Source organism: Antedon mediterranea, chromosome 9 (assembly GCF_964355755.1).
Source record: "Antedon mediterranea chromosome 9, ecAntMedi1.1, whole genome shotgun sequence".
In the NCBI taxonomy this organism is placed as follows: Eukaryota; Metazoa; Echinodermata; class Crinoidea; order Comatulida; family Antedonidae; genus Antedon; species Antedon mediterranea.
In genome coordinates, this window is record NC_092678.1 from 24,616,932 (window position 1) to 24,629,726 (window position 12,795).

At 37.8% G+C, this 12,795-nt stretch overlaps 2 protein-coding genes across 2 annotated transcripts; both read left to right on the top strand.

The window, feature by feature from the left end:
- Window positions 1–113: 113 nt before the first annotated feature.
- Window positions 114–7,899, top strand: LOC140058550 (eukaryotic translation initiation factor 4E type 3-like). The gene is made up of 7 exons (XM_072104214.1): window positions 114–619; window positions 1,173–1,245; window positions 2,265–2,359; window positions 2,704–2,764; window positions 3,423–3,489; window positions 3,871–4,026; window positions 7,309–7,899. The coding sequence occupies exons 1-7, from the start codon at window positions 354–356 to the stop codon at window positions 7,350–7,352; spliced, it is 762 nt and encodes a 253-aa protein (XP_071960315.1). The 5' UTR covers window positions 114–353; the 3' UTR covers window positions 7,353–7,899.
- A 182-nt stretch (window positions 7,900–8,081) lies between these two features.
- On the top strand, window positions 8,082–11,117 carry LOC140058549 (uncharacterized). The gene has a single exon (XM_072104213.1). The coding sequence runs from the start codon at window positions 10,045–10,047 to the stop codon at window positions 10,888–10,890; it is 846 nt and encodes a 281-aa protein (XP_071960314.1). The 5' UTR covers window positions 8,082–10,044; the 3' UTR covers window positions 10,891–11,117.
- The last annotated feature ends 1,678 nt before the right edge of the window (window positions 11,118–12,795 follow it).

Consider the following 12,795-nt stretch of genomic DNA (forward strand, 5'->3'; position numbering starts at 1 on the left):
GCAAACAAGTTGCTATTAAAATAGCTATAATTTGTACAAATAGGGAAGACATTTTAAAACCCTGTTTTCCAACAGACTTTACGTTAACAGCAGCAACGATCTTTTTTGGACCCGGAAGTATAACAAATATCATGTGAGTGAACCACACGTGACTGACCTTTGTGGACTCGACCATTTTTTGGTTTATCATGATGTAAATAAAAAAAGTATAAAATAGTAAAGATTACAAAAGCAAAAACATACAGAGGGTTAGGCCCAGATTTCTTTCTATTTACAATGATAGATAATAATTGATTGCGATTGATTGTAAAATATACGTGGTATTTTATTCAATAAAATATCCATTAGGATTCATGGAAGGCCTAGTAGAAATGGAATGGCCTACGTGTATGATAATTGATGACGTGTATTGTTTTTATCACGTGACCAATGAACTTGATCGTTGCTGTTTTGACACCGAAAAAATGGCGGAGTGTGAGAGTAAATATCCTAGCTCTTTAGAAGCCTCAATAAACCAGTTAGACGAATCTGAGCTCACTTCAGAAACAATATCAGAGGTAAAAAGCACAGAGGAAACTGGTGTTCCACTAAATACGCCATGGACGTTTTGGGTAGATCGGTAAGTGACAGCTGAATTCCTAGGCCTACCTAGCCTAGCTAGCAGTTTAAAAGTAGGTAGTTTACTGTGTCACTGTCAATAATGCATTTACTGTGGGTGGGTCAAAGAAACAAACATTTGATGGGCTGGTTAAAGTGGTGGTGGTAGGCTAAAAGCCCAATGAATGATTTAATACAAACGTATTACATTAAATAAAAATTATACATTCTATCAAATAATCTTTAGATGGGTTGTCCCATCCATGGTTGTCTCCCCAAAAAACAGTTAATTTTAAAAAAAACTTTTAATAGAATGTTTCACTCACATCCTAATAAAGTTAATCACTTCTGTAGAAAACAAAATAAAATAATGTTTTCACGTAATATATTTATAGAAAGACAAATCATTTCTCAGGTAAATAATTTATTTTCAGAGATCCAATTTGTAAAATTGAATAATTGACATTAAATTGACATATTCAACCAACACATTTAAACAAATTATTTGATCAGGGGACAATATTAAAGGTAAAATTTGAATTTAACAATTTCTTGGTTTATTTCATTTTTTGTAGATCTGTACCAGGGACAACAGCCGCTGAGTATGAAGCAGAACTCAGAAAAATCTATACATTTCACACAGTTGAGGTAAATCCTTTATACCGTTAATTCTCTAATTTGAATACATTTTTATACATAAGCTATTCTATAACTATATTTATCACATTGTTCAATTGTTTTGTTTATTGAATAATAACATTTGATCTCAAAATATTAAGTTTTAAATTGTTTATTCAATGCAGCTTATTTTTAATTGGTGTATGTCATTATAACTTTGTTTTGTTTATTACTTAATTTGTGCTACTTATACCCCTTTCACACCAAAAGCAAAACTCCGGAGACACTCCGGAGACACCCCGGAGTTGACGTCCCGCTGTTTGGTGTGAAAGGTAAAATCAAGCTGAACATTCTCCGGAGAGCGAACTGCGGGGACACCCCGGTGTTTTGGTGTGAAAGGTACCAACATCAAACTCCGGAGTGTTTCGGGTCAAAAGGTCATCCTCACACGATCACTCATTGCTTTAGTTTTATTTCAAAATACTTTAAATATTTGTACAACATATATAGCGGGTTCAAAAATAATAAGTAGTATCAATAAAACATTATATTACTTCTGAGACTTTTGAAAGTAATTATTAAATTAAACATATTATTAATTAAAATGATTCTAATGATCGTCGTTATGTAAACAAACAAAATAGAGGGCGACATTTACAATTTTATTTTATAAACCCCGGAGTTGCTAGGTTGGTGTGAAAGGGGTATCTCCGGAGTTTCTTGACGTTTTGAATGGTCATAAACCCCGGGGTGTCTCCGGAGACACTCCGGAGTTTTGGTGTGAAAGGGGTATGAGTTTTGTTATTTTTGTATTTTATAAGTAATGATGGAGTAAGAGCAGTTTTCTGTTTGGGCTCATGCCTATTACTTGCTCCTGGCAAGATAAATTGTGAAATGTACTTTTATGAACTTTTGCCGAATAAATATTATTATTATAATTTTAATATATATTTAATGTAATTACATTCATAAACACAATATGAAAGAAAAAAATGCCTTTTCATGATTGATTGATTGATTGATAATTATATATTTTTTAATTTATTCAGGGTTTTTGGAAAGTATTTAATAATATACCAGATGCCAGTCACCTAGCAACAAGATGCAGTTATCATTTGATGAGAGGGATGAATAAACCAATTTGGTAAATTATAATTTTATTATTTATGATGCTACACAAGGAGGATGTAATTGAGGTGGAAAGAAGGGGTGGGGAAGGTGGGGTTGATAGAGGGAACATGTAAATGATTCCACCCTGAAACCTAAAGCTTATGTTAAGGTCTACCATCCAGCCTCAATGTAGCATCCACCCATGGCTACCTAAATTTACTGTTTTGATTTGACTTGGTGAAAAGGGATAATGATTTTTGAACTTGTAATAAAAACCATAGTAAAATGTTGTAATGTACAATATAATAGTTCTCTAATACACTTATTGACTAAAGCTATATTATTAAGTGTCATATTATTATGATTATTTTGTTACAGGGAGGAACCTTGTAATGCACATGGCGGAGACTGGAAACTAAAAGTACCAAAGAATTATAGTGTAAGTTTTATCAATTCTCTCTGACTAATTCACTTTACTTAACTACAGTGATTATTTGTGTTCGAGTTCAAATAAGATCACAAATAAGATAGTTTAACAAGAAAATTTTAATCATGTATTTTACCGCCATTTTTCATTTTGACATTTTAATTAACATCGTATCTAAAATTTTAATGAAAACAAATATGGTTAATACTGAATTCAAGCATCTTATTATGTAAATATACCTGTATTTTAACTACTTTAAACACATACTTTTAATTGTCACAAATGTACTTATATGTATATAATATATTCACCAATGAGAATTTAAATAAACGTGAGATGAACTCACACAAGACAAAAAAAAGTACAGTGATTATTATTTACAAATAGCCTATTAATAATAATAAAAAAGAATAACTAAGAAAGATATATAAAATTATACAATGATATGGAAATGTTGTAATTTATTTTACATTATTTAAGCTATTCAATTATATGTGACAAAGACAATTAATGTGCCCATATATGGACATGATGATGTCATATCACTACCATATTTGGGCATATCACTACCATATTTGGGCACAGCACTTTTTTGTAGACAGAGCTTTATACTTTATATACAACAACATCCAGTTTATAATATTAATCAAAACATTAAATCAATCTTTAGTCAATAGTTTGGAAAGAAGTATTACTAGCAGCAATAGGTGAGCAGTTTGCAGACTGTTTTGCAAAAGGTAAAATATTTATCAGTTAATTCAAGATATTGCAAACGGTTAAGACAGTGGAAATGTAAATACATCGTGTGGTTGTAGAACAAGTCATAGTTTCAGTGGAAAAAAACAAGTATTCTCCGGATACAGATTATTAACCGTAGGTCCAGTGTACGCACATCTAGCTTGTGCGCTTGAAAGTAGAGGGGGGTTACCCTTGTGTACTAGTACATCACAGCCACTGATCATAACTGGGCCCTCTGGGAGACCAGTCTTTGACTGAAGAGGTCACCCAGTATAAATAAATAATAACAAACCAACCTACCACAGCCTGTAATTCTCAAGAATTTATTTAACTGACAGCTTATCCCACAATTACCCATTTGCTATTGTTTAATTTGATAGGGGATGATATATGTGGAGTGAGTATCAGTAGAAGGGGTATGGAAGACGTTATTCAAATATGGAATGCAAGTACTTTACTACATGAACAGTCCACAGTCATTGAGAAAATAATGAAACTATTACCAGATGTACAGTTTAAAACAGTATTTTATAAATGTAAGTTTCTGTATATTCAAGTTCACTATATTTATAAGCACTTTTCTCTTATGATGTTGACATAATGGCTGAGTGGGGTAATACAGGAGTACTGTACCACAGCCATAGTATCAGCAGCAAAGTACTAACAACCCTACCACCAATGAGATCACTTTGCAACCATGAGGGGACGACATAGAGAAAAGTCTGTCTGTGTCTAATAGACACAATCCTGTCGCCCCTCCTAATAGACACAATCCTGTCGCCCCTCCTAATAGACACAATCCTGTCACCCCTCCTAATAGACACAATCCTGTCACCCCTCCTAATAGACACAATCCTGTCACCCCTCCTAATAGACACAATCCTGTCACCCCTCCTAATAGACACAATCCTGTCACCCCTCCTAATAGACACAATCCTGTCACCCCTCCTAATAGACACAATCCTGTCACCCCTCCTAATAGACACAATCCTGTCGCCCCTCCTAACAGACACAATCCTGTCACCCCTCCTATCAGACACAATCCTGTCACCCCTCCTAATAGACACAATCCTGTCACCCCTCCTAACAGACACAATCCTGTCGCCCCTCCTAATAGACACAATCCTGTCACCCCTCCTAATAGACACAATCCTGTGGCCCCCTCCTAATAGACACAATCCTGTCGCCCCTCCTAATAGGCACAATCCTGTCGCCCCTCCTAACAGGCACAATCCTGTCGCCCCTCCTAACAGACACAATCCTGTCGCCCCCTCCTAATAGACACAATCCTGTCACCCCTCCTAATAGACACAATCCTGTCACCCCTCCTAATAGACACAATCCTGTCTCCCCTCCTAATAGACACAATCCTGTCGCCCCTCCTAATAGACACAATCCTGTCGCCCCTCCTAATAGACACAATCCTGTTGCCCCTCCTAATAGACACAATCCTGTTGCCCCTCCTAATAGACACAATCCTGTCGCCCCTCCTAACAGACACAATCCTGTCGTCCCTCCTAACAGACACAATCCTGTCGCCCCTCCTAACAGACACAATCCTGTCGCCCCTCCTAACAGATACAATCCTGTCGTCCCTCCTAACAGACACAATCCTGTCGCCCCTCCTAACAGACACAATCCTGTCGCCCCTCCTAACAGACACAATCCTGTCGCCCCTCCTAACAGACACAATCCTGTCGCCCCTCCTAACAGACACAATCCTGTCGCCCCTCCTAACAGACACAATCCTGTCGCCCCTCCTAATACACACAATCCTGTCACACCTCCTAATAGACACAATCCTGTCACCCCTCCTAATAGACACAATCCTGTCACCCCTCCTAATAGACACAATCCTGTCACCCCTCCTAATAGACACAATCCTGTCACCCCTCCTAATAGACACAATCCTGTCACCCCTCCTAATAGACACAATCCTGTCACCCCTCCTAATAGACACAATCCTGTCACCCCTCCTAATAGACACAATCCTGTCGCCCCTCCTAACAGACACAATCCTGTCGCCCCTCCTATCAGACACAATCCTGTCACCCTCCTAATAGACACAATCCTGTCACCCCTCCTAACAGACACAATCCTGTCGCCCCTCCTAATAGACACAATCCTGTCACCCCTCCTAATAGACACAATCCTGTGGCCCCCCTCCTAATAGGCACAATCCTGTCGCCCCTCCTAATAGGCACAATCCTGTCGCCCCTCCTAACAGGCACAATCCTGTCGCCCCTCCTAACAGACACAATCCTGTCGCCCCCTCCTAATAGACACAATCCTGTCACCCCTCCTAATAGACACAATCCTGTCACCCCTCCTAATAGACACAATCCTGTCGCCCCTCCTAATAGACACAATCCTGTCGCCCCTCCTAATAGACACAATCCTGTCGCCGCTCCTAATAGACACAATCCTGTCGCCCCTCCTAATAGACACAATCCTGTCGCCCCTCCTAACAGACACAATCCTGTCGCCCCTCCTAACAGACACAATCCTGTCGCCCCTCCTAACAGACACAATCCTGTCGCCCCTCCTAACAGACACAATCCTGTCGCCCCTCCTAACAGACACAATCCTGTCGCCCCTCCTAACAGACACAATCCTGTCGCCCCTCCTAACAGACACAATCCTGTCGCCCCTCCTAACAGACACAATCCTGTCGCCCCTCCTAACAGACACAATCCTGTCGCCCCTCCTAACAGACACAATCCTGTCGCCCCTCCTAACAGACACAATCCTGTCGCACCTCCTAATAGACACAATCCTGTCACACCTCCTAATAGTCACAATCCTGTCACCCCTCCTAATAGTCACAATCCTGTCACCCCTCCTAATAGACACAATCCTGTCACCCCTCCTCATAGACACAATCCTGTCACCCCTCCTAATAGACACAATCCTGTCACCCCTCCTAATAGACACAATCCTGTCACCCCTCCTAATAGACACAATCCTGTCACCCCTCCTAACAGACACAATCCTGTCACCCCTCCTAACAGACACAATCCTGTCACCCCTCCTAACAGACACAATCCTGTCACCCCTCCTAATAGACACAATCACTGAACAACACAAGATCACATTTTACGTGTTCAATGGCACAAGTCCGTGGCCACTGAACAACACAAGATCACATTTTACGTGTTCAATGGCACAAGTCCGTGGCCACTGAACAACACAAGATCACATTTTACGTGTTCAATGGCACAAGTCCGTGGCCACTGAACAACACAAGATCACATTTTACGTGTTCAATGGCACAAGTCCGTGGCCACTGAACAACACAAGATCACATTTTACGTGTTCAATGGCACAAGTCCGTGGCCACTGAACAACACAAGATCACATTTTACGTGTTCAATGGCACAAGTCCGTGGCCACTGAACAACACAAGATCACATTTTACGTGTTCAATGGCACAAGTCCGTGGCCACTGAACAACACAAGATCACATTTTACGTGTTCAATGGCACAAGTCCGTGGCCACTGAACAACACAAGATCACATATAAATCTAAAAATCCCTTTTACTGTATATTAAATTTAATATTATATCTTGTAAAATGTGTTATAATCTTGTGGGAGTTTGCTAAAATTATTAAAGAAGAGTTGTTTGAATTTTGTTTTTAATGTTGAAAATGTTTTTGCAGATGTTGTGATATTTACAATTGCGGTTCCATAACATTTTGCCATGTATTTTAATTGTGCCGCTATGTCGCAATAGAATGAAAAGAAAAGAAACTCTCTTTCTCACTTTAATATATTGATATTGTATAATAATTTTAATAATGATTTATATTTTCTCAGCTCATCAACAACACACAGCCTTTGAAGGAGGAGCCAAAAAGTGATGCTTCCCCCTGTAGTCAGTTATGGGTATAAATTCAAAAAGAGAGCTGTATGGTAGTGTTGAAGGTCAGTGTGTTTGTGACCCATGTGGAATGTGCAATTAATGTATGTTATATTTAAGACATACAGCTCAGATTTGAAAAAATTAATATTTAAAAGAGTTGCTAGAGCTGCCTAGGCAACTTTCATGGAATTTGTGAAAATACTATTTTTTTTAATGCTAAAACATAGTACTTTTTACATGGCTCAGTATACTATAGGTAAAGCACGGAGGTATAAAAATAATTACTATAGGTAAAGCACGGAGGTATAAAAATAATTACTATAGGTAAAGCACGGAGGTATAAAAATAATTGTATACCTCCGTAGGTAAAGCAATGAATGTTTGGACCAATGAAGTGGTAGTTTGTGATGTCTTGATTTTAAGGTGCTAATTTTAAACGCTGATGTGTTAGGGGTGGGCTTCTTTTATAGTGTTTCAGTGTGTTAAATGCTGACGGGTTAGAGAGGCTTCTTTTATAGTGTGTCAATTTTGTTAAAAGGGGTGGGTTAGGGGTGGGCTTCTTTTGTAGTGTTATGTGTGCTGCCATGTAGATTTTAAAATCATAGTTTTAAGTGATTTGCTTTGTATATTGAGAGTACTTACTTATTTATTGGTAAGCCTACTAAACACAGTTGCACCGTTGTTGCATTTTACCACTAGTTGTTACATGCCATGTGTGTTAATTCGTTAGTGGCGCCACAACACCAACCTGGTTCCTTGATGCCCAATGTAAAAATATGGTTGGTTGTGAGGTTATAGTATGACAATTTTAAGCGGTCTTTTTTCTTTGTTGACCGAGGTCCCCCTAAATTTGTTTAATTGAAATTAAAAAAATAGGACATAGGTTAAGTACAGAACTTAATTTAACCATTTAAACCCCTTTCCTTATATCACAATCTTGGATCCTCCACTGGTTATGTCAGATTACCATGTCTGGCCAAAAACAAAGACTTGTTCAGAACTTAAAATCTGTTAAAACACACATGTATTTTTTTACATTTATCATTCTTGAATCAACTTATTTAAGTATATTTTACAGTATTGTATTAATTTTCATTTACTCTTTATATTTAATTATTTTGTTTCCCTTTTCAAATAAGTAATTGTGGACAATAACAAATTAACTAAATCAATTTAGTAGTTGAATTGAAAGAAATTAATTGTCATTTGCCTCCTATAGTAATTTTAGTATAAGGTGTTTAAGCAATAAATGATTCATATACACAGTATAGTTTATATTGAATTTAAAGACATTTCTGGTTACCATAAATGTAATGACTTAAGATGGGCTTACAATGATCACACTAATAACCTGGCAGTTATCCAGACCGTACAGAACCCTGCTGTGACAGATTTCATGTGAATCGTACCCCTTTTCCGTGATTAGTAGATCATGGCTTGGTACAAACGTTGTAGCTGTACCCTAGTAGTCGTCGAGCATTAAACCATTACAAAACGCCGTCTTAATATTTTGTTGTGTGTGCCATTTTAGTGCGCAAATTTTAAACAATTTGTACAATTGAGGAAAAATCCGTTTTAAGGAGTATTTTTGTTTGCAGTAATTTTAGAGCTATGCAAAATGCTTGTGTAAATAGACACCTATCTAATAAAAATGTAATTGTAAATTTTATTGTACATTTAGAAAATTCATATTTTATGTGTAAATTAAGCTACTTAAATTTCGATCTTGCCTCTAATATACACCACTAAGTGTTAATTATTGTAAATAATTGTAGTTTCTCAACTCAACTATGTTTTATTTGTTTATTTAGGATTGGTTACTATACCATTAGAAGTAAAGTAAAAATGGGTTACTATTTAAGAGTATTTGGGAGTTTTGGCACACATCACATGTTGTTCCTTGGGGTCAATTTATCCTAAGTTAAGACATTTTCTCCTAAATTAAATGCATAAATACCTTATCCATAGAGTATTGCTCCCAATTATTACCTTGTATTGTATATCATGGTATTTAAACTCTATAGATTGAAAGATTTCAATGTTACAAAAGGTGCTGAATGAATACTGTACTGTATTAAGTTAGCCATTCAAACATCGTCTTATTCTTTGTTATTTCTTATCTAATTTACTTCTTGTACAAGACTGTAAACAAAGGGTAACATTTCAAAATTAAATTATACATCAATACTTTTTAAATGTTTTTGAATTGTTGATCTGTTGTTTTTACCAATTGCGAGTTATCATGTTTCCCATAGAGATATCTGATAAAGCTAGAGGTGAATGTTAGGATTCTTGCGTGTATGTGCATCCGTCATGTGTATCTGTGCGTCCGTGCGTTGCCTCTTCAATCTTCACTTTCGTAAGTACCTGTAATCTAGGTGAAGGGAACCAATAGGTAAACATCATGTACCAAAGTCTACAATTGGCCAATAACAAAATATCACCTAGTTTACTCACCTTTTTGGCCCCTTTATTTGAAGGTCGAATGATAACACAAATATTATATTACAGATTACCTTTTGTACACTTGCTTGTACATACAGTACCACACCCCACTATAATAGTAACAGTTATTCTTTGAAACTTGAAAAAGCAAGAACAACTGGTAGAACAACTGGTAGAACACCGACGGTATCTGCTGCGATAGGCATCAACATTTGGAAGACTTAGAATCATTGTGCTGTTAAAAAATGACTTCTGCTAAATCTTCTCCTCAGTCTGTGCGTGTCATCCTTTGGTCTGCACCTCGCTGTATGTCAACCGCTTTCACTCGATCCATAATGACCTGTGAAGAAGCAGAAGTGTTCCATGAGAATTACGCCGCTGCCTATTTCTTGGGTCCTGAAAGATCTGACCGATTTGGCAAGTTGTCAACCAGTGTTTGTCTTTCACCGTATCATACTTATAACTATGTAAAGGCAATGCTACAAGAGAACATGTCTCCTGGCAAGCAATTTGTGTTTGTAAAGGACTTTCCATTTGCCTTGCAAAAGATGTACGATAAGATACCAGAGGGCTTTGTGCATACGTTCCTCATTCGCAACCCAACAAAGGTGTTTATGTCTATACGAGAGAGATACAACACTTGCTGGAGAAGACTTCGTTTTGGAACCGAAATACAAACGTACCAGCCCGAGTGCCACCTTTTCTTTGAAGAACTTTGGAAAGTATACAACCATTTAAAAAATAATCTTAAGAAACCTGTTCTTGTTATTGATGTTGATGACTTCTTAAAAGATCCGGACGCCATGATGCAAGAGTATTGCCAGTTTACTGGCATTCCGTTTAGAAGGTCAATGTTGTCATGGAAACAGCGCAGAATATTTGAAATGGATTGGACTTGTAGTAAGCCATTGAACTACCTGGCTTGGTGGTTTGGTTGGTATGATAACGCATTAAATAGTGACGGCTTCCACAAATCAAAAAGAAAAAGCACAATCCCAGACGTATCTATGCTGCCACCAGATATTAGACAAGTTGTTGAAGTTAGTGAACCGTATTACAACCTTCTATATAACGAAAGACTAACCATTTGAAAACATGCAGAACAAGAATGTAACGCATCATCAGTGACATTATACGCACTTCTTTCGTCTCTTAGCGATATCATTACTAATGATTATGCCCATATATTCCATTAAACAGTAAAAACAATATCGGCCGAAGCACACAAAATTAAAACAAACATTAGTAACAAGAAAGAAGAACCAGTTAATTAATAATGTTAATGGATTAATGAAGTATTGATTAAATGTGCAAATTAATAAGCCAAGTTGAGTGTTGTTAGTAATGAACTAATTTGCCATATTATATGTATATTATACAAATAATGAATGTTTATGAGTGCAATGGTACAAATAATGGCACGAGGTAAATGATGAAAGGTTATATCAACGAGGCAAAGCCGAGTTGATATAACCTTTCATCATTCACCAAGTGCCATTATTTGTACCATTACACGAATACAAAACATTCATTATTTGTTTTATATAACATCTAGACGTTTTTTTTTCGTACACAAAAATGTTTCAAAAAGTACTATTTAACGATCGTTGAATAGTGCGTACTATTGCACGCCATGTGACCCACATTCGTCCAATCAAATGACAGGAATTTATATAGGTGTTATATAAAATGTGTTATCCTATAGAGTCGTAGTATAATAATATAATGGGTGAATTTTAACCATGTTGTCATATAATTTTGTCTGCACATATTACGTACCCCTACGCACGGGCAAGCGGTAATCGTAAGAAGTGACAGTGAACTTTTTGTTGTATGTGATCGGGCGCGATGTTATTAGTACAATGGTGGGTAGACTTGTAAATATAGTTGATTTGCGAATGATGCCGATTGTTACAAAGAGAGGATACCGCGTCGTAAGTGCGCGCGCGCGTATGGTAATTTTAATAAATCCGTACAAAGGGACACCGACAAGCAACTGCGTACTTATCACTAGTAACTACTGTACACGTTTCGGGTGGTCCCTGTAAGTTGTCTTCGACGCAAGTTGTACCCTGATATTGAATATTGAGTTTGAAGGAAGAATTTTTAGTAGACCTAAGAATCTGTTGTCCTCCTCTGAATAATGTATTGTGACGCGCGTAGTGATTGTTTGATGATGAATGATGCATATTGTTACAAAGGGTACCGCCCCATAACTATTGTTATTAGTAATAAATTAAATAAATAAACCGACAGACAAGTAATGTACAGCCTTTGGTGGTCCCTGTAACTTGTCATGGACGGTTGAACCACAATGAGAATGGGTTTTTTTACGCTAGCAGCGAGGACACCGACATCTCAACACGACTGTTTCATCTGATGCAGGTATTTGGTGGTCCCTGTAACTCGTCATGGTTGAACCACAATGAGAATGGGTTTTTTTACGCTAGCAGCGAGGAGGACACCGACATCTCAACACGACTGTTTTATCTGATGCAGGTATTTGGTACCTTTAAGGTAGCGCACGTACAATTTTAGGTAGCGCACGTCCAATTTTAGGTAGCGCACGTCCAATTTTAGGTAGCGCACGTCCACTTTTAGGTAGCGCAAGTCCACTTTTAGGTAGCGCAAGTCCACTTTTAGGTAGCGCAAGTCCACTTTTAGGGAACGCACATCCACTTTTAGGTAGCGCAAATCAACTTTTAGGTAGCGCACGTCCACTTTTAGGTAGCGCAAGTCCACTTTTAGGTAGCGCACGTCCACCTTTAGGTAGCGCACATCCAGTTTTAGGTAGCACAAGTCCACTTTTAGGTAACGCACGTCCACTTTTAGGTAGCGCAAGTCCACTTTTAGGTAGCGCACGTCCAATTTTAGGTAGCGCACGTTCAATTTTGGGTAGCGCACATCTACTTTTAGGTAGCACACATCCAGTTTTAGGTAGCGCAAGTCCACTTTTAGGTAGCGCACGTCCAATTTTAGGTAGCGCACGTCCACTT

Bases quoted from the DNA above. Each gene is read 5' to 3' on its own strand.
- LOC140058549 (XM_072104213.1), top strand. From the start codon at position 10,045: ATGACTTCTGCTAAATCTTCTCCTCAGTCTGTGCGTGTCATCCTTTGG.
- LOC140058550 (XM_072104214.1), top strand. From the start codon at position 354: ATGGAAGGCCTAGTAGAAATGGAATGGCCTACGTGTATGATAATTGAT. The intron at 1,246-2,264 runs GTAAATCCTTTA...TAATTTATTCAG, and splicing joins ATACATTTCACACAGTTGAG to GGTTTTTGGAAAGTATTTAA. The intron at 2,765-3,422 runs GTAAGTTTTATC...ATCAATCTTTAG, and splicing joins AAGTACCAAAGAATTATAGT to TCAATAGTTTGGAAAGAAGT.